The sequence below is a fragment of the Phaethon aethereus genome (assembly GCF_964289735.1).
Source record: "Phaethon aethereus genome assembly, chromosome: 1".
NCBI classification, from domain to species: Eukaryota; Metazoa; Chordata; class Aves; order Phaethontiformes; family Phaethontidae; genus Phaethon; species Phaethon aethereus.
The window spans coordinates 219,020,422-219,045,477 of NC_138575.1; the positions used below are offsets into that span (position 1 = coordinate 219,020,422).

Here is a 25,056-nt window from a genome sequence, read left to right on the forward strand (position 1 = left end):
ATCTTCTACTGGTGGTCCCCTTCCAGCCCATGAGAGCAAATTTATTGTTTTAGTACCCACTTGACTTGCTTTGGCTGGGGGTCTCGTATGGGTCACTGGCTTGTTGCTCCCCGGTCAGCTGCCTGCAAGTCTGTGCTATCAGCCCGTATGGCTGCTCTTGGTCCCTCCTTGCTTCTCCCCAAAAAATGTGTTTGTCCCAGCATCAAGCCAGTGATGCCTCTCATCCCCTCGGTTCCTTGCAGCCAGATTTGCATGGGTGTTTGCCAAGCAAAGGGAGCTCAAGGTGGGCTGGAGAAAAAAAAAGCACAAAGATACCCCTGAAGACTTGTTGGGAGGACAGGAGTTGCTGAAAAGCTCGGTGAAGAGGCTGCAAGTGGCAAGACTAGGGTAAAAATATATGTTTGCATGCCATATACCACCCACCTCCCACAAACACCCCCAAATCACTGATGTTGACCATCCCAGCACACAGGAGCGGGGCACCGGGGAGCCAAGGCAAGGTGATGGCCCCACGGCAGTCCCCACTTTCCCGCTGCCACCACCTCTCCCATGACAAGGCAGGAAACACTAATGATCGCCACAAGGCCAGGTACTTCCTTGCTATTGTACCCGGCACAAGGGTCCTTCCTTCCTTGCTCGTGCGTTGGATGAGTTGCAAGCCCTGTGCCGTGCTGGGGAGTGTGCCGGGGGCTGAGGAATGGGGGCTGAGAAACAGGGGCAAAGAGGGATATGTGGGGGTGCACTGATGTCCCTGAAAGCACCCAGGTCCTGATGCGCTGTGTTTTGGTATCTGCAGGCAGCACTGCCACCTAAGGGCAGCCAAGGAGGCAGCCCCGTGCGGAGCCTTGTGACCTTAAGCTGGGCCAGAACTTGACTCTTCAGTTTCAGTCAACACAAGCCGATTGGTCTTGACTCATCTTTAAGCTCTGGTATTGGTTGTGTATAGATATCAGCTCACCTGGAGGCCAATTTGTCCCCCAGCAGACATCATGACACTCTACAAGTGATAAGCAAGATTACAGTTGAGTTGAGCTTGACTCTGGGGTTGGATGGGGCAGATCTGGTTGGGTTCTTTCTTGTGTATCCTACCTTCCCATGTCTCGTTCACCTATGCAAAGACCTAGTGTCCCCTGCCCTGTTTGGGACCTGGAAGTGGCCTAGGATGGCAACGTGGAGTCCCTTGAGCCCTTTCCTCTCACCCAACACCCTACCATATGTATAGATCTAGCCTTTTCCTCAGCACTTTCTGCACTCAGCATCATGGAACTCCTTCTTTTAAAACACCATATGTCACATAAAGACCCACTGGCTACACATCTCAAGGGCATTTGGGTCAGTGCTACCCCTCCTTCTCTACTGTGTGCTGAGTTTTCCTAGCAAGGGAAGCAGCCGTGGCTGCAGATTTGCTCTAGGAGGACAAACGCAGATGTCACATCTTAGCCCCAGGCTTGACCTGGCCTCCCTGGAATGGTTGGGGGAGACCCAGTGACCCCAACTCACTTTGCACCAGGCTCACGGTTGAATTTCAGGTGCATGCGAACGCCTTCTTGCCTGAGTCCCAGTTCATCCCTTAGTCATCCTGCCTCTTTAAATTTGTTCCAAACTTCCCTGACCCTGGTTTTCCTGCTCCACAAACAGCAAGTTATTTTAAGACCTGACACTGTTCAGTTTTTATTTCAGTGTAAACAATACCGGAGATGGAGTGGTCTTGGCACAAAGGAGCAGCTTGAGAGCAGTTAAGTGCTTGCTGCCTTATTTCTCCCCCCTCTCCCCCCTACCCCTTTTTTTTCCCCCTCATTCCCTTTGGAGATGAGCTAGTTCAGGTGCTAATGAGTCTGCTGAAGAGCAGAGAGCCACTAAGGATGCAGAATTTGCTTCCTAGAAGGCAGAAATAAGGAGAGATCCTTGCTGATCTCTACCAAGCCATCAGGGTCTCCTTGCTGTGGTTCCCTCAATATTTTGGAGAGGTAACTGGTGCCATTGAGAGTGATACGTGCGCTCACGATTATAATTTGTCCACTCTTTGAGAGAAGATAGAAAAAGATGTCTAAATTGAGGCAAATCATTTGCACCCTAAAAGTGCCCATTTCATTCTTGCGGCTCTCCAGGGAACCAGGACTGTTGAGCTCAGGTGGAGGCATCCACCTTGTAGATTCCTAAAACTGCTGAGATTAATCCCACCCATCTCAGGATTGCTGTCAAGACCTTTCAAAATATGTGGATCTTCAGATGGTGTCATTTGTCATCATTTCATTTACATGAGATGAGGATCAACCCTTACTATTCTTCCATGCCTTCTTCTTCCTGTACTCAACTCTTCATCATGTTGTGCTACCAGGAGCATTGCAGGAGCAGTCAACACTGTGCTGCTGTGATGGTCACTGTCCTTAATACTAAAGGCAGATTTCTAGCTCATCTGGGTGCCAAGAAAAGGACTGAAGCAAGGATGCAGAGGGCTTTAGAAACCAGAAAAAAAAAATAAAAGGTCTTTACAGTATCTGCATGATAGAAAGCCAACCTTCTGGCTTCAGGGGCTCTGATGCAACTGCATATCTGAGGTTTGCAGTGCTGCATCAACATTTTCTTCAGAATTTGGGATTTGGGAATTTAGGAATTTTTAGGATCTTTTTTTTTTTCTTGTGACTGTGGGCATTTTGGAGAGATGGGGCTGGAAAAATCCAGAAGATCTGTCAGCTTTGTGATTGCAAATCCATAACTCTGCCATCCCAGAAAGACCACCAGGAGATAGGTGTTAGCTGAGCCCCCTTTAACCCTACCCAGCATTGATGGGAACTGGCGGAGGATGTGGCCATTTGTGGGAACACCAGGTTTACAGGCAAAGAATGCTCTTATCTCACTGCAAATAATAAACCCATCAACCAGAAAAAAAAAAAAAAATTTATGCTCAGCTTTCAAAAGAGACCAACGGCCAAATATTCCAGTTCTTCGTGACTGTTTCCCAGCAGGCGCCCAGCACAAGGGTATCCGGCTGGCCTCTTCTGAAGATAAATTCGGAGCTGGAGGACTGGGCCCTTTGGGGAAAATCCTGCTCTTTCCTGGCCAAAGTCCCACTGGGCTTGCTGAGCTGAGTCTGGGATTTGAGCTGGGAGGAGAAGGAAGAAATGTGAAGTTCAAGAGGTTTGAGGGTTTTTTAGAGCAAAAAGCATCGCCCAGCCTTTCCAGCACAGGTTTCCCAGCAGAGGTTGGCAAGCTGCATTCATACCTCTCAGCTCTGCCCAGGGCTGTCTCCTGGGCCTGCTACCCAGAATCAGAAACCCATTTAAAATAATTCTTCATTTTATAATTGGCTTTTATCGCTACAAGCCCTGTGTGCGTCAGGTCAGCCCCATTAGTTTAATGGGTGCTGAGGAATTTTTAGGATGACTTACTGACCGTGGAAAAATGAGTGCAGCAGACGGTATCAGCATCACATCAAAAAGCCAAACCGTGCAAAGCCTTTGGAAACAAAAACAGCTGATGGGCTTGGAGCAAAGCGACCGGCGAAGCGGCACTGTCTGAGCAAAACCGAGGGAGGGAGGGAGGCGTTTTGGTTGTCGGCCAGCTGGGAGGAAACTCACAGTCAGATTCGCCTGTGTTTGTATTTCCCAGAGGGGTCCTGGGATGGTTTTAGCCCGTGTGCCCCCGCCGTGCCGCGTGGGGGTCACGGGGCTGTACCCCGTGCCCGCAGAGCTGCGCGGGCGTCAGGATGGGATGCGGATCTGCCGGCGATGCCCAACGTGTAGGGACCAGTCTGGGAAATGCGGTGGACACTGGACCCCAAAACGTGTGTAAGCAAGTTGGAGGACAAGGAAGAAAATCACAGCGACCTTCCCGGCAGATAATTTCAGGCAGTTTTTCACAGCGTGACTCTTTTTTCGCCCAAGCACAACGTATTTCCCCTTTTCTTCCCTCCATATATTTCACATTGTTCCCTCCAAATCTTTGACAGGGGCCATGGTTTATATGCCCTAAGCGCTGCTTTGTAAAACCTGACAAAAGCCAGGACAGAATTAGACTCTAATTTCCCAGACACCAATGCCTGTTTGTTTACTGGCTTGTATTGCTCTATACTCCCAATTAAACCCAAGCCTGAGTAAACGGAAAGCTTTCTAAAGCCTTTAAAGCCTCTGAGTGAAGGCACACGGAGCAGGAAGGAGCCGTGAAGCTGTCGATTGCTGTGAACTTTCCATGACACCACTCAGGGTTTGTTTCCAGACTGATTTTTATTTATGAATGCAGTAGCATTTATTACTGATTTTATCTGTAAAGATAACACTTCTTCCCTAGATGCTTTCTATGCTTCAGTTGTAATTACTGCCGGCTTCTCAAACATACTTCTGCATTATTTAGTGTGGTACGATGTCAGAGCTGTAATGTTGGCAATTTGTTACTTGGGCTGTGGGGTTACACCTGACCTGGGGACATATGTGTCCCCATATGTGCCCTGGCCACATCCCGGCTCCTTCTAGGAAGGCTGAGAACATCTCCTGGGGTCCCTCACAGTTGTAGATGTAGCCAAGAAAACAGTCTCCTGCTGTGCTGAGTGCTGCACAAGCACTAAGCATAAAGGCAGCCTCTCCTCGAAGGGATTCATCATCGAAGCACAGCACAGACATGTTGGTGCATCTTTTCTTCTGCCTGTGGCCATTTGCTGCCAGAGGCAGCTCACTGATGGTACCTGCTCCCTCCAAGTTGGGAATGGTCTTAAAAGGGACACTTGGCCAGAGGTCCTGAAAAACTTGGCAGAAAATGAGACTGTCCAAGAAAATGAAATGTCATTTATCTCTCCTGGTCTCCCCTTGCCCTCAGTTTACTACTTCTCTCTCTGGGAGTCAGTCCTAGGAGGGAGTTACAGTTTCCACCAGGCATCCAAGGAGCAGTTTAACAGTTGGTCCATGCTTACGATCACTTTAAGCCACAGAAGATGAAGGAAAGACTTATAGTTAAGCATGAAAAAAAACCCAAACAACTTGAGTCTCCATCCTTGGAGATACTCAAAACCCAGCTGGACACAGTCCTAAGCTGCTGTAGCTGCCCCTGCTTTGAGCAGGGGATTGGACTAGACCATCTCCAGAGGTCCTTTCCAATCCAGATATTCTGTGATTTTTATGAATTTACACTGCAAGGAAATACCAGGCTTCAGAGTATGGTGAGGAGCTGAGATACCTCAGCAATCCCAGAAGGTAGAACTGGAGTTGTTCACCGTTAGCATCACCAGGAAGGTGGGAGGGCAGAGCATGAGATGAGACATTGCCTCGTCTGAGTCCATATCACAGCGTATTGTTTGATATCCCTTGGCTCTGGGTAAGTCCAGACTCATGTTTTCTTACCCTTTTTGCTCTGTGTGATGTCCCTCAGTCCTCCAGCGGGTGGCAGGTGGTGAAATTCTGGCACGTCTCAGCCCTTACTGGGGATTCAGCTTCCTTTCATACTTACTGGGTCATTGTCACATGCCAAGGAACGTGTCTGACTCGTTTGCACCTTTGATTGATTGCCATCCTGTGATATCTGTTTATTAGGATGGAAAATAATATTTCACCTCAAAAATGTCATCACGTGTTCTTTCAGCTCCACATGACCAAATCCCATCCTGGCCAACACAGCTACTCCTTACCAATTTTTGGTATGATTGCCTTCCATCGTTTTACTGCCAAATATATAAACTGCCCCTGTTCTTGTATGCCGTTGCTTTTGAAAGTAAGCTGGAGTTGAGTGACGCATTGCATTTGCTTTTTTTTTTCCATAACTGACAACGAATCCTCTTTTTGAAGCGTTGGGCAGGCGTCTGGGCACTCGGGCACTTGCAAATACTTCATCACCTGTAAAAGTGTAGTGAGTGGCTATCGCAATGCCTGTGGCTCCATCCTCACCTTTATCTCACGGCAGATCACCTGCCCTGCCAAGCACCACCTTGTTTGACATTGCTATCCATGTAAACCGTTCCCGCAAGCCTGCATATACTTTGCACAAGCTCAACCTTGATATAAAGCCTTTATGATGGTAATTATTTTTGCTGGCTTGCCATAACAGTTCAAGTTGCTCTCAAATGAGTCATGATAAAGTCTTTCAAATACCCACTTGAAATGCGCAAATTCTGTGATGAGTCTTTTTGCTAGTTGATGGTTGCTTTGATGATTAGTGTTAGGGTCAAAACCTGGTCAACACATGCTCTTCCAGGTGAAAATGCTGCCTTTCTCCTTGAGATTAGTCTGAAAAAGATTCCTGATAGAGCAGAAGACTATGTCTTTCCTGGAGAGCACCATAGTGTCTCTTCAGTCTTTACATTTTCTTTTTTTTGAAGTATCTCAATCCCAGTTTCTTGACTCACATGGTTTTTCCTCATTCCCAAACTTCATTCCATGAGTCTAAGAAAAGGGGTGGATTTGTGATTTTCACTTGAAGCTCATTCATGCTTTTACAGCTTTATTACAGGTTTTAAATACCATTGTATCTGTTCTTCTGAAAGTTTGTTGTATCTCTCCTTCTGAAAGTCTGAGATCCTGCTGGCTTTTCTGTGATGCTTCAGAAACTCACTTCCACCGTTTCTGCTACCTTTAAGAAGAACTCAGAGTACAGACTTGCAAATGCTTTGGATTCCTTTGGCACATTGCTGGAAGGACCACCCTGTCCTCTGCCTGCCACTAATATTTTTATGTAGATAAGTCCATGATGTCCTAGCCCTGGACAAGCAGTGCTTCTTGCAGCAAAAAATTACACTGACATATCTTGGTAATGAGAACACACACTGCTGTCTCCTGGTGCAGTCTGAAGGGAAGACCAACCCTGTGTTCACAGACCTGTATGACACAGGGTGGTTTGTTTTACAAGACAGAGTGGCTTAAAGAATTAATACTTCCATAAATGCAAGAATGCCGTCAGTTGTATTAGAGAAGTTAAAATATTTGCTTTAATAAGGTTTATAAATGATGAAGTGAGGCGCAAATCAGTTTTCCCGGCGGGTGCATTGCTGCGTGAGTGATCCCTGTGAAGTTCTCAGCTGCCTCCGAAGCATTTGGAGATGGAAAGGTGGAGCAGGTTGGCTTCTCATATGATCTGGTCCTGCTAATTCCTGCATTCTTGTGGTCGTAGCCCAAATCCATTATATTGTGGCCTATTCATCCCAGCGTCTGTGGAGAGAAAGGGCTCCAACGCACTGTGTATGCGTCACCAAACCACTTTTCATCCCATGGGTGAAGGGCTCTGTGATAGTGATGAGAGGGGTACCAGGCGTTGGATCTCGTCCAGATCTGTTTCAGCAGCCAAATACACCAAGTTCACAGAATCATTAAGGTTGGAAAAGACTAAGTCCGAGTTCAGACATGGGTCATCTACGTAATTAAAAAAAAAAAAAAAAAAAGTCCCATTCCTGTGAGGAAGGAAGAGTTCTCAGAACTGGCACATATGGAGTCTGAGCAAGCTGATGCTGGGGCAACGCTGCCCTTGCAGCGAGCGGAGCAGGCGACGAGCCCATCACAAACTCCACTTCAGAGGTGGTAAAAATTCAGCGCGTTCATTTTCATTCCCAATGGTATTCGTGTTCATCCGCTTTCAATGGCAATTTTGATTCACACCTTTTTGTTCTGAATTTGAATGAAACTCAGAAAAAAATCGAGAGCTTCACTCAGAATCGCGTTTTCACATCTAAAGAGTGTATGGTGATGATCTTCGGGCAAAGCAGGGCAATCCACCCCCAAAATACGATCTGTTCTGACGAGAACAAATTGAAACACCTTGACTTTCTCCCCTTTCACTTAAAATTCACTTTTATCCTCTAAAGGTTTCTTGTAATTTCTGGCTGCAAGCGATCCCTTGGCAAGCTCCTATTTTGATTAAATGGCATTTTCCAGCTGGAGGATGTCAGAACATTTCCAGCTGGCCCTAAGCCAAGCGTGAAGCACGGGCGAGGCACCGGGCAAGAAGATGTGGGTTTTGGTCTGGGTGCTGGTACCATCTGTGGTGTGTGCGAGGATGGGCGCAGCCGCAGGGGTGATAGTGGAATTTGGCTCTTCTGGGTTTTAAGGATGGGCTCGCCACACTCTGCAAGCTGCGTTTGAGCGAGGGAGAGGAGGGTGAGGAGCTGCTGAATAAGGCCATGGGATGGTTCCCAACCCATGAGAGAGCATCCGGGGAGAGAGGGTTGCCGGAGGGTGTTTTATTCCCGAGTCAGGGGATGAGGAACGCCAAAATCCCAAAATATTACCCTCAAAGAAAGTGTGATAAATCTGCCTTGCCCGAGTCTCCTGAGGACCACGGTCTGCATTACGCTCCGTTGCCCCACTAAACCCAGCTCTGCTGCTTCTGCGTGTTAAAAATAACCACAAAACCAGCCCATGCTTTAGTGCACAAGGTTCAAACAGCAACATCCGTGCTGGGAGCTTGCCCCACTGCTCCGTGCACAGATATCCAGTGGGGAGAGATCTGCTTGTCTGCAGCCGGACGTGACGGGGAGATGGAGGGTGTCCCGGTGGAAACGGTCGTGCACAGAGATAAGAAATGCAGGAGCGTGATGTGCAGCTGAACTGACGGCGACTGAAGTCCGGCAGGGTGCTAAGGCCAGCGGGGTTCAGGACTCCAGCCAGAGCTGCACCTCCTTTAACCACCTTCAGCTTTTCCTCGGGATGGTCCCGGGGGGTGCGAGCCGTGCTGGATGGGGGCATGGGGACGGGGACGGGGCTGGGGCTGACACGAACCTGAAAGGCTTGCAGCCTCCCCTTTCTGGGCGTGAATACCACGCTAACGTACCGCTGTGCTGCTCCCAACCCACGCCAGTTCTTGCCTTTGGCACAAGCCGTGCTCCCCAGTCCCTGCCAAACCAGTACAGATGTTTTAACACCCACCGGAGCCCAGATAATTGCAAACAGAACCGAGAGACTGGCTGGGGCTGTTTTCTTTTCATTGCCTGAACTCTCAGCTGTTCTCAAAGCCTCCCACTTTCTGACATTGCTTTCAAAGACATTTTTGTGGGCCACATTGCTAATACTTGTTTTATTAGGGGAACGCTGAGAAACCCCAACCAGGATGAGGATCGCACCATGCCCGCTGATGTAACGGTGACCGCAGAGCGAAACAAGTGCAGGGAAGATGAGTGGAATGGGTGGGAAAACATTTCATGGGAAATTAGAGCTGGTTTCTAACCAGCAGCTTTCCAGCCATGGCATTGCAAAGCTCATCCCATTCTCAAATGGGTTTGGGGAGCGTTTTCAATGGGATGAAACCATGCAATCAGCTAGTGGGCACAGGCCAGAGGATGCTGCAAGCCCTTCCCATCCTAGACCCTCACAAGAGACAGTGCCCATCATGGCAAGCTTGTGAGCAAAGCAGATCAGATGAAGGAAGGAGCAGCATCTCCTGCTTTAATGGAGGGAAGCCAGCAGCAAACACCTTCTTCCTGGTCTGTGCTTGTACAGCCTTAAGATATGGGAGTCTGGCCCATGATCAGGAGCTGTTTCCTCAGGCCATTCGCAAATAGTGAGGTTTGAGCTTAACAGATGAGAACTGATTTAGCGTGAAGAAAACCACTTGTCATATGCATCTCCCCTGGGGCCACTTAGAAAGTATCTATCTGTGGAGTGGAGGACTTAGAAGGCCTCCTCAGGTTTCACATCTACATGAACATCGTGTCTACTCAGCCCTTTACAATGAGGATGCTTTGAGGTCCTCCTGGACATGCAGGTTCATTTGGTCCCTGCTGATAACTGGTTGGCTAGCCAACCATGGTGGGCTCGACATCTTCATTGCTCTCCCCTCAGTCCCTGCTGTGAAATTCCTCATTTGCCATGACCAGCCATGAAGATTTTCATCCGACATTATTCCATTTCATTTCTGGTTGCTGTGGAGACCAATTTAAATGAAAGTCTAGTATTTTGAAAGAGAATATGATTCTAAGTCATTTGCAATGCAAGGTCCCATGCTAATAGCATTAGCATAATATTTGATTATGGCGATGTGTAGGGAATAAATTCCAAGTCCTTTTTGCCATCATTGCATCTTAAAAGAAGAGGAGGAAAAACCTCCAGGTTTTAGCCGATACTTAAGACCTTTACTGCAGATGAACTCATGATTTCTGAATGCATAAAGCTTTTGGGGTCACAGGCATTTTTAACCTCATGGCAATGAGAACAGCTCCCTGGAAGGGACATTTTCTCTCTCTGCTTCCACTGAGCACTGTTAATAGACTGCCTAATGGGCAGGATTCGGGTTTTTAATGATGGGTAGAGAGATCCAGGATGGCTTTTTGAGCTGTTTGTGTTTTTACTGGAGTGCTGGTGTGACAGAGCCCAGCTAGAGAGCAGCTGTGCAAGGTGCAATTCTCCCATTGCTTGCAGAGATTTGTCTTCTTGCATTTTACCCTCAACATCTTAGGAATGGTTTTGCCTTCAGGACTTCTTTAGATGATTCTAGTGTGTGGACTGGGTATGCCTATACCCCTAAATGAAAAAAAAAAAAAAATTGCATGGAAAACCTTTGCAGAGAGACTGCAGAAAGGCTGCAGAGATGGAAAAGGGAGAGCTGAACTCCCAGGAAGAAAAAAACCCGGTCAAACTATTTTATTTTTCAGAGTTTCCATCCCTAAGGGCATGTTTTCTGGGGATGAACTGACCCCTGCCCGCACTGACTCCTGGGCTGCTTTGCTCGCCGGTTCAGGGACACGGTGTTGCAGCCACCAGGGTTAACAACTTCTTTTGTCTCCCCTTTCGGCTTTTGCAGTTGATGTTGCCCCCTCTGACCATGCCAGGCTCACCTGAAGCCATGTGAGAAATTCGGGACTCTACCACAACCCTGTGACCCCACCTTCCCCACTACCCCCTGCGCAGCACCCGCCTCCCTTGTCACCCGTCAGCTCAAATACCACCCTGGGAGCAAAAAATAACATTAATCCCAGATAGAGGAGAGAAAAAAGGGGCCAAACTCCTGAGGTTTGGTCCCACACATGGGTGCAAATGCAGCCATGAAGAAGGGGCGTCTGAGAGGATAAATTTGGGGATCCTCTTTCCCCATCGCTGCCTTGCTGATCAATGGTGAGGCAGACCCTTAACAGCGCTGCTGGTTTATTGACTCCCTGGCAAACCGGGAGTTATAACGTTTCTCCCCCAAGGTAAGGAGAAATCGAAATAAATTACTTCTGTAAAGAGCCAGGAACAGCAGTTCTTCTATAATACAAAGTGCAAATATTTGGGCCTCTCGTGCGCTCCCTTGAATAGAAATGCTACTAAATCATGCATAAGTAAAATGGGTTCACATTTCCTCCTAGTGAAACTTTTCCTTTGCTCTCCCAGAGCGTTAAAGACCTACACTCCAACCGCCATAAAAAGGGCTATAAAATTCAAATTGAGTTGCTAAGCAGTAAGAGGAAGCCCTGGCTGGGATTAGGCTGGGATTCGGCTGGGATTCACCCTTTCTCCTTCTCCATCCCTGCTAAGCGAGGCATGCACCCACGTTCGCTCAAGCAAGGAAAGGCACTCATGTCCTGCTCACAGTGAACAACAAGGAGGACAAAAAAAAATTTGTTCAGGACCTAAACCCAAGTTTTTCCCAGGCTAGGGGATGCAAAGTCAATGGCACACCAGCTTCTGAGTTTTCATCCTGCCCGTTGGTGGTATGTTGGACCACAGCACTGGGCAAGACTGCATTGGCATGATGTCCAAGGGCAAGCCCGTTTAGTAAAACCTAAAATCACTAATCATCATCATCATCATCATCATCATCATCATCAATAATAGTAACCAATAATAATAACCACTAATAATAACCAGTGTGATCTCCCTGAAACAGGATGCTTGAGCTTCATTTCATGCAGTGAGAAAGCTGGTTTGATGCTGGGCCATCACGAGGCTTCCTCTGGAGGGGGAAAAAAACTTTTCTCATATAAATGTATCATCTCTTTTGATAGCACTTAGCTTTCAACAGCTTCAGCCCTGTCCTGCAGCACTGGGATCCGCAGACTGCTCGTACCTCCATCCAGAGTTCCTAAGGATGCCCCTGGTGTCCGCGAGAATTGCATGTGCTGCCCACAGACAGAAAATAGCTAATTCTCTACATCCCCATTGCCTTGTCTTTGCCACCTTATCCCTACCCTGAAAAAGGCAAAAATACCCTCCTTGAGACCACTTTATGTTTTATAGACTTACAGCCCACTATCTTTGCCCTTTCCCTCTCTTCCAGCCTTTTTTTTCCTTTTTTTTTTTTTTCATTTAATCCCTCCTCAAATTGGTTTTGCAATGTTGACGACAATGATTCATGAAGCAGACGGTCGGAGATGAGGTTGGTTCTGTGGAGCAAATGAAGCCTGTCCCAGCCCACGCTGCGGCCCTGGGATTGTCCTTCGTTCCCAGCTGTAGGTCATTGTCCCACTCCAGGCCTCTCAGATAAGGGTGTCCCAGGTGGGATGTTCAAGGTCGCGCGTAAACGAGGGCTGCGAGCATCCACATTCATCTGCTTTTATCTTCAGCACTGAAGCGCCTTATAACAAAAATAAATAGGTGAACAACAGGCAGCCCCATCTGGCCAAATGTTAGACCTCCAAATATTGACACGAAGGGTTGAGCTCCACAACCGAGCGGCAGATTTGCTCTTTAAAGGGTAGCCGCCGTGCGTGGGGCGTGCTCATACAATACAGAGCGGGGTCACTGTCAACAAGGGGTGTTTCCCAGGATGGCGATGGAATTTTGGGTGCAGCCTCATCTCACAGCAGCAAACCTGTGCACTGCAAGGAGAAGCATCACCCCATCATTTCTGTTGCAGTCTCTTTCCCTTCTGCGCCTTCGTCCTTCAAATAATTGATTACTGTTAAAATAACTGAGATATAAAATGCTTTGAGGTCAGGATGATCTGACTTGGCTTCTTTCCCTCTCTTCTCACTCACTTGCTCTCCAGCACTGTGATTTTTTCCCCTGGTTCCCATGCTTCTTTGAGGCAAACATTCCTACATTACCACTATTTTTCAGTTGTTTCATACAAATGCAAGTAGAACGCTGACATGGGCAGAGACAATGCTATTTATTGCCACTCATCTTTGTCTCACCGTCTTTCCCATCAACTCTTTCTCAGGTAATTCTACCCATCCTGTGTTGGATGCTTAAATAGTTGGGGGTTTCACTGTTGCTGGTAGAGGAAACCTAAGGGGACCAGCTTAGGCTGAGCATCATTTAGATGGCTGAAACTGGGTAAAGAGAAACCATGCCCTTAGTCCTCTGTGCAGCAGATTCCTGTCCATAAAGCAGTGATGCTCTCCTTTCCCTTGGCCAGCCTGTCCTGCTTGGCTTCTCGAAGCAAATGGAAATAAGCAGCAGAAACCAGAAAGAAAAAGCTCTGATGCCACTTCTCTCTCCACCCTTCGGCCCCTCTGCAGTGGAGGATGCAGCTGTGGCGAGTCCTACCTTGCCCCATCCTCATTTTTGTGGACCTCCACTCCCCCTGCTTGGCACTCAAAATTCAGGCAACGCTGAGTATTAGGGTACCCGTGTCTTTGCATGCAGCTCCCCACCCTGATGGAAACTGGAGAGGGGAAATTATCCAAATCGGATGCCCTTTCCAACTAACCTGCCAGAGGAAACCTTTAGCGGGCGACCTGCCAACGCATCCTTAGACTGACAACAGCTTTTCCAAATGCCATCCAACTCGGAGGCGATAGGGAAAGCTCGGTAAATAAACCATCCTCGGGTGCCACACTAATCCTTGTGGCATCCCAGGGCCTCCTGGCAGCACGGTGCCATGGTGACTCATCCATCGGACATGCTGTTTGTTCTCTCCCTGCCAGGAGAAGCACGCGGAGGGCTTGTTTTGGTAGGGTTGTTTGTCTTTTTTTTAATTATTTTTTTGTATTTCTGAGTGAGCTGGCAGCAAAAGCGGAGGCGCAGGCAGATTCCCAGAGGAGAAGGTTCCCCCTTTTTTTGCTAATAAGTGATGGAGCTGCTCCAAAGGGTGGGGAAGACGATAGCGCATGAGCACGCTCTGCCCCGTGCCCTCCTAGGGCTTATTTCTAGTAGATTTCTACTATTCCCTCTTGAAGAAAAATCTCATTGGCCGTAAGTTTTTACTGGCACGAAGTCAGCGGTGCAGTATGAGGAGTTTCATGGCCTTATTTGCCTGGGCAGATCCGAGGAACCCTTACCTGAGAGGCCCCTTGGACCAGCTCACCCTTGCCAGCACAGTGTGGGCATCACGGGCAATTTCGTACCAAGCAAACCTGGCACCTTTGCTGCAACCAGCGATGGGAGCATAGGAATTTAGCTACACCCAAAAATCACTGTGCTCCCAGGGGCCTAATTTCAAGTCCATGGGATACAGGGAGTTGTAGTCCCAGCCTCTGCCCTCAGGCAGGGAAAGCTGACGTCGCTCCCGTGAAAAAGGCCGTTTTGAGCAACGATTTCTGAAGGAGGCTGAGTAATTATTTCCCTCAGATAAACTCAGGAACACTGTGTGAAGCTATGTGCACACAGCAATAGTCAAGCACTCGGAGCAAGGGAATTCAGAGCTGTCAGCAAGGAGGGAAACTACTGCTTTGGGGGATTGAAAACATTCATAAAAAATTCCTGGCTCCCAGCCCAGTCCATCCCATTGCTGGCCGTGCTTGCAGTTGCGTATTTTTGCTTTGGGGACGGAGTTGTAAGGAGGTTATTTCCCCCTGTGCTGTAACACATGGCCAAAAAAGCACACCTTAACCTGGACTAGTAAGTGCCGAGCCTTCGGCCGACCAAGCCCACCTGGCACCGTGGGGTTTTGCAGGGCTGTGCTGGCTCATCCCCACTGAGCCTTTGGCTTGCTTTCTCGCAGGGACTCGTGCAACAGCTGTAGCATGAGCCCAGAGAGATGTATGCATGCAAGCAATGCTGCTGACATTGAATTTTAGGTTGTGGGTGTCCAACGCTGCTTTTTCCAGACCGTGAGAGTCCAATTCCCCGAACTCGGAGGAGAACCAGCCAGGAAACGTGGGGTTAAGATGACACTTCCCACATGGGCCCACTACATAACCTTAACTTTGCCACCCCTGGGAATGGCAATAGGAACTGGAACAGGATCTTATCCCTCCTTGGCTGTATTTGATGCATTCCCTCAACATAAACTCAATCTCTCAACGTAAAGGCAAGGGATTTGAAGGCTACATCTATGCTCTTAAATAAAGGAGGGCCATGGGTTTATCCATGGTGTCGAGGCAGATGGCCATAAGGAATGGAGGAGCATCATTCTTTTTGGCTCGTGGCCAGATTGAATTGAGCACCTTTGGTCATGATGTGTGTGGGGACAATGCCCAGAGGCATCTGAATGGGAAGCCCAGCAGGTTATTCACTAAGCACCCAGCATGGACACAGGAAAGGAGCCTTGGTCCTCATCACTGGGAGCCAGGCACTGTGGCATGGTGAGTTGAAAAGGCATTGGGACCTCTGGCTCATAAATCATGCTGTATGCCTTGCCTTACCTTCATAGAATCATAGAATCATAGAATAGTTTGGGTTGGAAGGCCATCTAGTCCAACCCCCCTGCCATGAGCAGGGACATCTTCAACTAGATCAGGTTGCTCAGAGCCCCGTCCAACCTGACCTGGAATGTTTCCAGGGATGGAGCATCTACCCATGGTGACCTCTCTCCATTTCATGACAGGATGAGAGCACAAATGTCTTGACGTTTCCTTTTTTGCATGTACTAGTCATCAAATACTATTTTTCTGTGTCCGTTTCCTTTCTTGCCTCCTTTTCAGCCCCCCAGCAGGACCCATTATCACCGTGTGACCTGGGCGCACGAGCTGCCCTTTTTGATAGTGAAAAAAAAAAAAGCCAACATAAGAAACACAGAGCAATCTTGGCAGTCCCCTTCTGCAGCCACAGGATTTATCTTCCCAGCACTTGCAACACCCACCCAGGCCCATAAAACAATCCATCTCTCACCTGCTATTACGGAGTTCATCTCACAGACCTAATGGAGTACGTGAGTCCTGAATTCGCTCCCGCTAATGCTCTCGGTGGCCGGGTCGCTGCGGGAAGCGAGCTGGGAATTCATTTTGAAAATCGATGCAGATGTCAATAGAGCGGCTTCCCCCGGGGAAGCGACGTGCTTTTACCAGGCATTGTTGCTTGCTCCCCTCGGTCCCCCTTTTTCTTTTATGCAGTTGGAGTAACCGTGGAGTAATTCATCCTGCTTTCAATGAGCTCGTCTTTTGCACTGCGTTCTCTATTTTTGGGACTAATTTTTGGGAAAAGATTAAAGTCTCCTGGCAATGCAGGATTCACTGGGCTCCTCAAAGTGTTGTGATTTTAATTTGCTGTGCCCCAGTGTGATGGTGGGGACTGTCTCCTCCATGCAGTCCCAGGTCTCCCCTTAGGCTGTGTCAACACAAATAAATTGGTGTAATTTTTAACTCCCAGGTGTATTTTGACCTGCCATGGCTTTTCCATGCAATGACAAGTACAGAGCCTTCAGGGACTGTGTTGGAGGACTGCTCAGGGCAGAGGGACACCAACCCAGTTCACCGTTGTCCCCAGAGGCAACCTTCATGCTGGGATGGGGTCACAACACCAACCTGCCATCCTCATGCCATCCTTGGGAAGAGCCTTGGCCAAAGCCAATGTCATGGACAATTCTTGGCCAGGATTTGGGAGGTGGCAAGACTGAGGGGCTGTTCCTGAGAGCCATTTTGATTGCAGCCCCCCTGGTTTTGATAGCAACATGGGTATGGGCTCTACCGTTCTCATTGACCTCAAATCACTTGATTTGGGACTAAGATTTGGGACTCACAGAGCTCTCAAGATTCTTTGTCCAATGGGGATCAGTCTGCACTGCTACGGGATAAATATTTAATCAGAATGAGGGTCAAGGCACTATGCTGTCCAAGGACACCGAGACGGCCATTTACTCCCATGAAAAGCACCAAGGGATCTTTAACGTCCATGCAAAGGCGACAGAAATCAGAGTTTTAAGCTCTCATCCCCCACCATTAATGTCAATGTTAAATATTGATCCTTTCTGTGTTTAGCACAAACCAAACAGCGGAGTCGAGCCACGCTCTTTGGCTTTTATTAATGTACTTTTTCTGCATCGGGTGAAGTTTGCAGTAATGCCAGGGAAAAAAATGTAGCAGTAGTGAACGAGCGGCAGACAGATCGATTTTGTATCTTGACACGATTCAGAAGGCAGTGAAAAATCACCCCGTGTGGAGAATCTCCTTGTCCGAGCCATGACAACCATTTTGCAGAGAACTCATTTCTCTGCAGCGTTAAGAGAGTCAGGCCCAAAATTTCTGGTAAGATCTGCGATTTGAGGGAAGGAATGGAAAAAAGAGGTTGGAAATCTGTAAAATGCTCCTTATCCCTGACTCAGCGTGGGCGGGGCCCAGGGCGGCGGCAGCAGTTTAAAAGCCAGTGCGCCCGTCATTTCGGCGAAGCCACCGAGGCGAAGGGCTACGGAGCGAAGGATCGCGCCGAGGGAGCCTTCCCGACGCGGCCAAACCGCGAAGGCGGCAGCACAGGGAGCGAGAGAGTGCCCCAGCTTCCCCCCCCGACCCCCGGCCGGCGGAGCGGGCTCCTAACGAGCGGCAGCTCTGACTCAGCGCGGGCGGGGCCCAGGGCGGCGGCGGCCAAAGCCCCTCGCCTACAAGAGCAGCCCCTGGGAGCGCGAGCGACCCGGAGCGCGGCGAACAGGGCGTGGCACGTCAGGAGGGCGTAGCGCGGCAGTTTGCGCGGCAGCTCGCGCGTGCAGGGAAGGCGCGCGGGCGGGGTACAGTACAAGTGGCCACCGTCCTCCCAGAGGAGGCTCAGCCATGGTCGCCACTCGGCTGAAAACCGGGGCCAGAAAGAATGTGGCGACACAGACGGAGCTCCCGCTCAGGCACGCGGCTGTCCAAGTATCCGGCTGCAGAGAGTGCCTGAGCCTGTCGGTTGTCCCAGAGACCGATGGGGACGCTACCTGCGTGCGGTGCAACCAGGTCAGCGACCTGCTCAGCCTGGGGCAGAGCTGACAGAGGAAGCGGAGAGGCTGAGGAGCATTAGAGAGTGTGAGAGGGCGAAGGATTGGTGGAGCCGCACCCGGCCTTCCCTGAAGCAGGGGCAGCTGGTGGAGGCTCCACAAGCAGCAGGGGATCCCCTGGCCTCTTGCTGCCGGGCAGAAGGAGAGGACCTAAGAGATGAGGGGAAATGGAAGCAGGTCCCTCCTCGGAGAGGTCAGCGAATTCCCTCCCGGCCTCCCTCACCATCCCAGCTGCCCTTACACAACAGGTATGGGGCTCTGGAACATGAGGGACAGGAACATGAAGACCCTGACGAAGGTCCATCCGAGGGGGTGCCTAGGGTGAGTCAACGAGCCCCACGCATCAAGACGTCCTTAGTTAAGAAAAAGAGGAGGGTGATTGTTGTAGGCGACTCCCTTCTAAGGGGTACAGAGGGCCCAATATGTCGACCAGACCCAATTCACAGGGAAGTCTGCTGCCTCCCTGGGGCCTGGGTGAGAGACCGCACCAGGAAACTCCCTGGTCTGGTTCGGCCCACTGATTACTACCCGCTGTTGGTCATGCAGGTTGGCAACGATGAGGTTGCGCTAAGAAGCCCAAAGGCAGTCAAAAAGGACTTGAGAGCACTGGGGCGACTGGTCAATGGAGCGGGAGCACAGGTAGTGTTTTCGTCAATCCCTTCAGTGACGGGGAAGAACGCTGAAAGGAACAGGAAAGCACACCTGATCAACACGTGGCTCAGGGGCGGGTGCCATCGTCAGAATTTTGGGTTTTTTGACCACGGGGCGGTTTACATGGCACCAGGCCTCCTTGCAGCTGATGGAGTGCAACTGACGCCGAGGGGCAAAAGGATTCTTGCTCATGAGCTGGCAGGCCTCATTGAGAGGGCTTTAAACTAGATTTGGAGGGGGGAGGGGATAAAACTGGGCTCACTAGAGTTGAACCTAGGGATAGGTTCAACGTGCCAGAGTTGAAATCGATAGCCCAGCTCAGGTGCATCTACACCAATGCACGCAGCATGGGCACCAAACAGGAGGAGCTGGAAGCCATTGTGCAGCGCGACAGCTATGACGTAGTTGCCATCACAGAAACATGGTGGGATGCTTCTCATGACTGGAGTGCTGCAATGGATGGCTATAAGATCTTCCGAAGGGATAGGCAGGGAAGGAGAGGCGGTGGGGTGGCTCTGTATGTTAGGGAGTGTTTTGATTGCATAGAAATCGAAGACTGTGAAGACCAAGCAGAGTGCTTGTGGGTAAGGATGAGGGGGAAGGCCAATGAGGCAGATATCCTGCTGGGAGTCTGTTACAGACCACCCAACCAGGATGAAGACACAGATGAGACATTCTATAAGTGACTGGCAGAAGTCTCGCATTCGCTGGCCCGTGTTCTTGTGGGGGACTTCAACCTACCGGACATCTGTTGGAAGTATAACACGGCAGAGAGGAAACAGTCTAGGAGGTTCCTGGAGTGTGTGGAGGATAACTTCCTGACACAGCTGGTGACTGAGCCCACCAGGGGAGGTGCCTTGCTGGACCTGCTGTTTACAAACAGAGAAGGACTGGTGAGAGATGTGGTGGTTGGAGGCTGTCTTGGGCTTAGCGACCACGACATGATAGAATTCTCGGTTGTGAGGGAAGTAAGGAGAGGGGTCAGCAAAACTGCTATCATGGACTTCCGGAGGGCAGACGTTGGCCTGTTCAGGTCACTGGTTGAGAGGGTCCCTTGGGAGACAGTCCTGAAGGACAAAGGGGTCCAGGAAGGCTGGACAGTCTTCAAGAAGGAAATCTTAAAGGCGCAGGAGCAGGTGGTCCCCATGTGCCGTAAGAAGAGCTGGCGGGGAAGGCGCCCGGCCTGGCTGAACAGGGAGATTTTGCTGGGACTCAGGGAAAAGAGGAGAGTTTATCACCTCTGGAAGAAGGGGCAGCCAACTCACGAAGAGTACAAGGATCTTGTTAGGTCAAGCAGGGACAAAATTAGAAAGGCAAAAGCCCAGCTAGAGCTCAGTCTGGCCACAGTCGTAAAGGATAATAAAAAATGTTTTTACAAATATATTAACAACAAAAAGAGAGGCAAGGAGAATCTCCATCCCCTACTGAATATGGCGGGGAACATTGTCTCCAAGGACGAGGACAAGACTGAGGTACTTAATGCCTTCTTCGCCTCAGTCTTTAATAGCCAGTCCAGGTATCCACAGGATATTCAGCCCCCTGAGCTGGAAGATGGGGATGGAGAGCACAATGTACTCCTCATAATCCAGGAGGAAGCAGTCAAGGACATGCTAAACCACCTGGACACCCACAAGTCTATGAGGCCTGATGAGATCCACCTGAGAGTACTGAGAGAGCTGGCGGAGGAGCTTGCCAAGCCACTCTCCATCATTTATCAGCAGTCCTGGTTAACAGGGGAGGTCCCAGAAGACTGGAGGCTTGCCAATGTGACGCCCGTCTACAAGAAAGGGCGGAAGGAGGATCCTGGGAACTACAGGCAAGTCAGCCTGACCTCTGTACCAGGGAAGATTATGGAGCGGTTGGTCTTGAGAGTGCTCACAGGGCATCTGCAGGACAACCAAGGGCTCAGGCCCAGCTAGCATGGGTTCATGAAAGGCAGGTCCTGCTTGACCAACCTGATCTCCTTCTATGACCAGGTGACCCGCCTAGTGGATGAGGGAAAGACTGTGGACGTTGTCTACCTGGACTTCAGTAAAGCCTTTGACAGCATCTCCCACAGCATTCTCCTGGAGAAACTGGCGGCTCATGGCTTAGACGGGTTTACTCTTCGCTGGGTGAGGAACTGGCTGGATGGCCGAGCCCAGAGAGTTGTGGTGAACGGTGTTAAATCCGGCTGGTGGCCGGTCACAAGTGATGTTCCCCAGGGCTCGGTTCTGGGGCCGGTCTTGTTCAATATCTTTATAGATGATCTGGATGAGGGAATCGAGTGTTCCCTCAGTAAGTTTGCAGATGACACCAAGTTGGGTGGGAGTGTTGATCTGCTGGAGGGTAGGAGGGCTCTGCAGAGGGATCTGGACAGGCTGGATCGGTGGGCAGAGGCCAACTGTATGAGGTTTAATAAGGCCAAGCACAGGGTCCTGCACTTTGGCCACAACAACCCCATGCAACGCTACAGGCTTGGGGAGGAGTGGCTGGAGAGCAGCCCGGCGGAAAGGGACCTGGGGGTGCTGGTTGAGAGCCGGCTGAACATGAGCTGGCAGTGTGCCCAGGTGGCCAAGAAGGCCAACAGCATCCTGGCCTGTATCAGGAATAGTGTGGCCAGCAGGAGTAGGGAAGTGATTGTGCCCCTGTACTCGGCACTGGTGAGGCCGCACCTTGAATACTGTGTTCAGTTTTGGGCCCCTCACTACAAGAAGGATGTTGAGGTGCTGGAGCGTGTCCAGAGAAGGGCAACGAAGCTGGTGAGGGGTCTGGAGAACAAGTCTTATGAGGAGCGGCTGAGGGAACTGGGGTTGTTTAGTCTGGAGAAGAGGAGGCTGAGAGGAGACCTTATCGCTCTCTACAACTACTTGAAAGGGGGTTGTGGCGATGAGGGTGTTGGTCTCTTCTCCCAAGTAACTAGTGATAGGACAAGAGGAAATGGCCTCAAGTTGCTCCAGGGGAGGTTTAGATTGGATATTAGGAAAAATTTCTTCACTGAGAGGGTGGTCAGGCATTGGAACAGGCTGCCCAGGGAGGTGGTGGAGTCGCCATCTCTGGAAGTGTTCAAAAAACGTGTGGATGTGGCACTTCAGGACATGGTTTAGGGGACATGGTGGTGCTGGATTAATGGTTGTACTTGATGATCTTAAAGGTCCTTTCCAACCTAGTGATTCTGTGATTCTGTGATTCTGTGATTCCCTTATGGATGTCTGAAGTCGCATTTAAGGAGCAGATGGACACAGTGTTGGGGGAAAACTGGGAGGAATCCCTAAATCAGTGGTGGCCAGAAAATGGGTGGATTTACCCAGGGAAATGTGGCCTTTTTGTTAAGGTTTGGGGGGTTTTCTGCATTTTGCATCAGCACCAAGTAAATGTAAATCACAGCTGTTATAAAGGGTGACTTCAGTGAACCACGAGTGGTTTTCACATGCCAGGAGTGCATGCATGGCAGGAAGACCATGCATGGTCTTCTGCATGGTCTTCTGCAGCCAGAGATGGATCAGCTTTCCCAAAATATTCTGCAGCTTGTGGGTTTTCTGGGGTTTTGTTTGTTGTTGTTCTGTTTGGGTTTTTTAATGGGGCTTTACAGCTTGGCTGTAAAAATTCATCCCTGATTCAAATTCTTGGAGCACACTTATTACAGGGCTGGAGTAGCTGGGTGATTATTGCTGAACTCTGAGATATTCTCTGTTGAAATTAATTTAATATTTTAGACTGTATTTCTTCTTGAGCAAGGGGAGCGGACACTAGGAGTCATGCCTTGGGTCTACATCCGATTTTACTAGCAGAAAACAACAGGAACTCTTTTGAGGTCACAAAATTAATAGAGAATTTGGGGAATGTGGGAATATTTTTAAGCTCTGCTGTCATTATGTCCCTCCACATTCACACCCCATGCCTCAGTTTACCCAGCCATAAAAGGATAGCAGCGATGCCCTTACACAGAGGGGTGGGGATGACTTAAATCACATTTCTAAAGCCACCTACAAAAGGTCTCTAAGAAAAGACAGCAGCAAAAACTGCGATGTGAAAGCTCTTCTCTTCTTTCTCCTTTTTAACCAGGTTTTAACAACCCACTGAGCTCCCTGTGAATTGGGCTGACATCCCCCAGACATCTCTGCAAGCCATTAAGTGTGTGATAAAATATGATGAAATTATAAAATATGATAAAATATGTATTTCCCTACATGGTACCTACAGTTGCATGTGCTCCAAGTTAGAGGAGCCTGCTGCTGAATGCATCACTCATAGCTGTAAGCAAACCCCACACACCTCCCTAAATGCCGGAGCGTTTCAGTAAGGAAAACCCTGGGAACACAGGCTGTGGGATCATTGCATCACCAGTGTGTTTTTTCCCTTCACAGATACCCTGAGGAGCATCGCCTCCATGAACCACGCACCACGGTCCTCCCCGGCAGAGCTCAGTGGTGCCAGCCACCACCTGCTGCGAGAGCGCAAGTCCTCAGCACCGTCCCACTCCAGCCAGCCCACCCTGTTCACCTTCGACTCGCCCGCCAGCCACCTCCAGAGCACCCTGTCCGCCAGTGCCCCCCAGGACTACCTTTTCCTCCACCAGTGCATGAGCAGAAAGTCAGAAAACGCAAGGTATTGTACCCCGCCTGGGAGCAAACCTTGGGGACAGATGAGGGAGGGCTGGGGCTGAACGGCTCAACCCACCTCTGTCCTTGGAGGTCTGCAAAACCCAGCTGGAGGCAGCCCTGAGCGATGGTCTCATCTCATTGCGGTTGGGAGGAGGAGGTTGGAGCAGCGACCTTCCAAGCTCCCAGCTTTTCTGGCTTTCTGGGTTGTGTTAAAAACCGGCTGAATGACCAGACCCAGAGAGTGATGATGAGTTGCCCAAAGTGTAGTTGGAGGCCAGTCACTAGCAGTGTACCCCAGGGGTCAATACTGGGTCCAGTCCTGTTTAACATCTTCATTAATGACCTGTATGGTGGGGCAGAGTGTACCCTCAGCCAGTTTGCTGACAACACCAAGCTGGAAGGAGTGGCTGACAAACCAGAGGGTCATGCTGATAAACCAGAGGGACATCAACAGACTGGAGAAATGGGCCAGCAGGAACCTCATGAATTTCATCAAGGAGAAGTGCAAAGTCCTGCACCTGGGCAGGAACAACCCCAGGCACCTTTATATGCTGAGGGTCACCCAGCTGGAAAGCAGCTTGGCAGAAAAGGACCTGGGGGTCCTGGTGGACACCAGGTTGAACATGAGCCAGCAATGGGGCCTTGCAGCCAAGAAGACAAATGGTATCCTGGGCTGAATTAGACAAAGTCTTGCCAACAGGTCAAGAGAGGTGATCCATCCCCCCTGCTCAGCCCTAGTGAGGCCACACCTGGAGTTCTGGGTCCAGTGCTGGACTCCCCAGTACAAGAGAGACATGGACATACTGGAGAGAGTCCAGCAAAGGGCCATGCAGATGCTGAGGGGACTGGAGCATCGCTCCTAGCATGAAAGGTTGACAGAGCTGGGACTGTTCAGCCTGGAGAAGGCTCAGGGGGTCTCATCAATGTATGTAATACCTGCAGAGAGGCTGCAAAGCGGATGGAGTCAGGCTCTTCTCAGTGGTGCCCAGTGACGGGACCAGAGGCAACGGGCACAAACGGAAACACAGGAGGGTCCCTCCGAACATCAGGAGACATTTTTTCGATGTCCGAGTGACCGAGCACTGGCACAGGTTGCCCAGGGAGGTTGTGGAGTCTCCATCCTTGGAGATATTCAAAAGTCATCTGGACACGGTCCTGGGCAGCAGGCTCTGAGTAGCCCTGCCTGAGCACAGGGTGTTGGACCAGATGACCTCTGGAGGTCCCTTCCAACCTCAGCCACTCTGTCATCCTGCAGACAGGGCCCTAATTCTTGCCTTTAACCAGAAAAAACACAGAGGCATGGGCAGGGTTTGCACCACTCTGCCGTTCATCCCTGCTGTAGCCCAGAGCTCGCTGGGCTTCGCGGCAGCCCGTGGTGCGCTGTGTGATATTTCTGAGCGAGCGGCAGCTCTCCGCCTCCGGACCCAGCCGGTTGCCTTAAATAGCGAGGAGTTTTTTTGGCATGAAGAGTGTTGGCTCGCGAGAGCGGCGAGGAGGGAGGGAGAGGCGGTCGGAGCCCAGCTGGAGTGAGGTGAGAGCAGAGCCCAGGCTGCAGCCTCCGCTGGGCTTTCCTGCTGCAGCTGCCTTTCCCGACTCGAAAAACAAAAACAGAAGAAGGCTCAGAGAAATTAACTTCAGATGGAGTTAACGGAACAGTGTTTAAAAAAAGGCCCTCTGACTCTCCAGCTGTGAGGGTACCTCAAAGCCACCCCCCGAGAGCCCAAGGGCAGCCGGGACACCGAGGAAGAGGACGCAAGCACTGATGCATTGGTGGGCAGAGACAAAACTGGCCAGTGGCAGCTTCTGCAACCGGGCGAGAAATAATCACCCTGATCAATGCCCAGTGCACGGGGCTGCAGGACTGCTG

At 50.1% G+C, this 25,056-nt stretch overlaps 1 protein-coding gene across 1 annotated transcript in view; it reads left to right on the top strand.

The window, feature by feature from the left end:
- GAB2 (GRB2 associated binding protein 2) overlaps positions 1-25,056 on the top strand; it is a gene marked incomplete at its 3' end in the record, with an annotated part of 40,894 nt that overhangs the window by 4,837 nt on the left and 11,001 nt on the right. Inside the window, exon 2 of the mRNA XM_082012199.1 lies at positions 22,953-23,193. Within this exon, the coding sequence (XP_081868325.1) occupies positions 22,953-23,193 (241 nt within the window). The remainder of the gene's footprint in view (positions 1-22,952; positions 23,194-25,056) is intronic.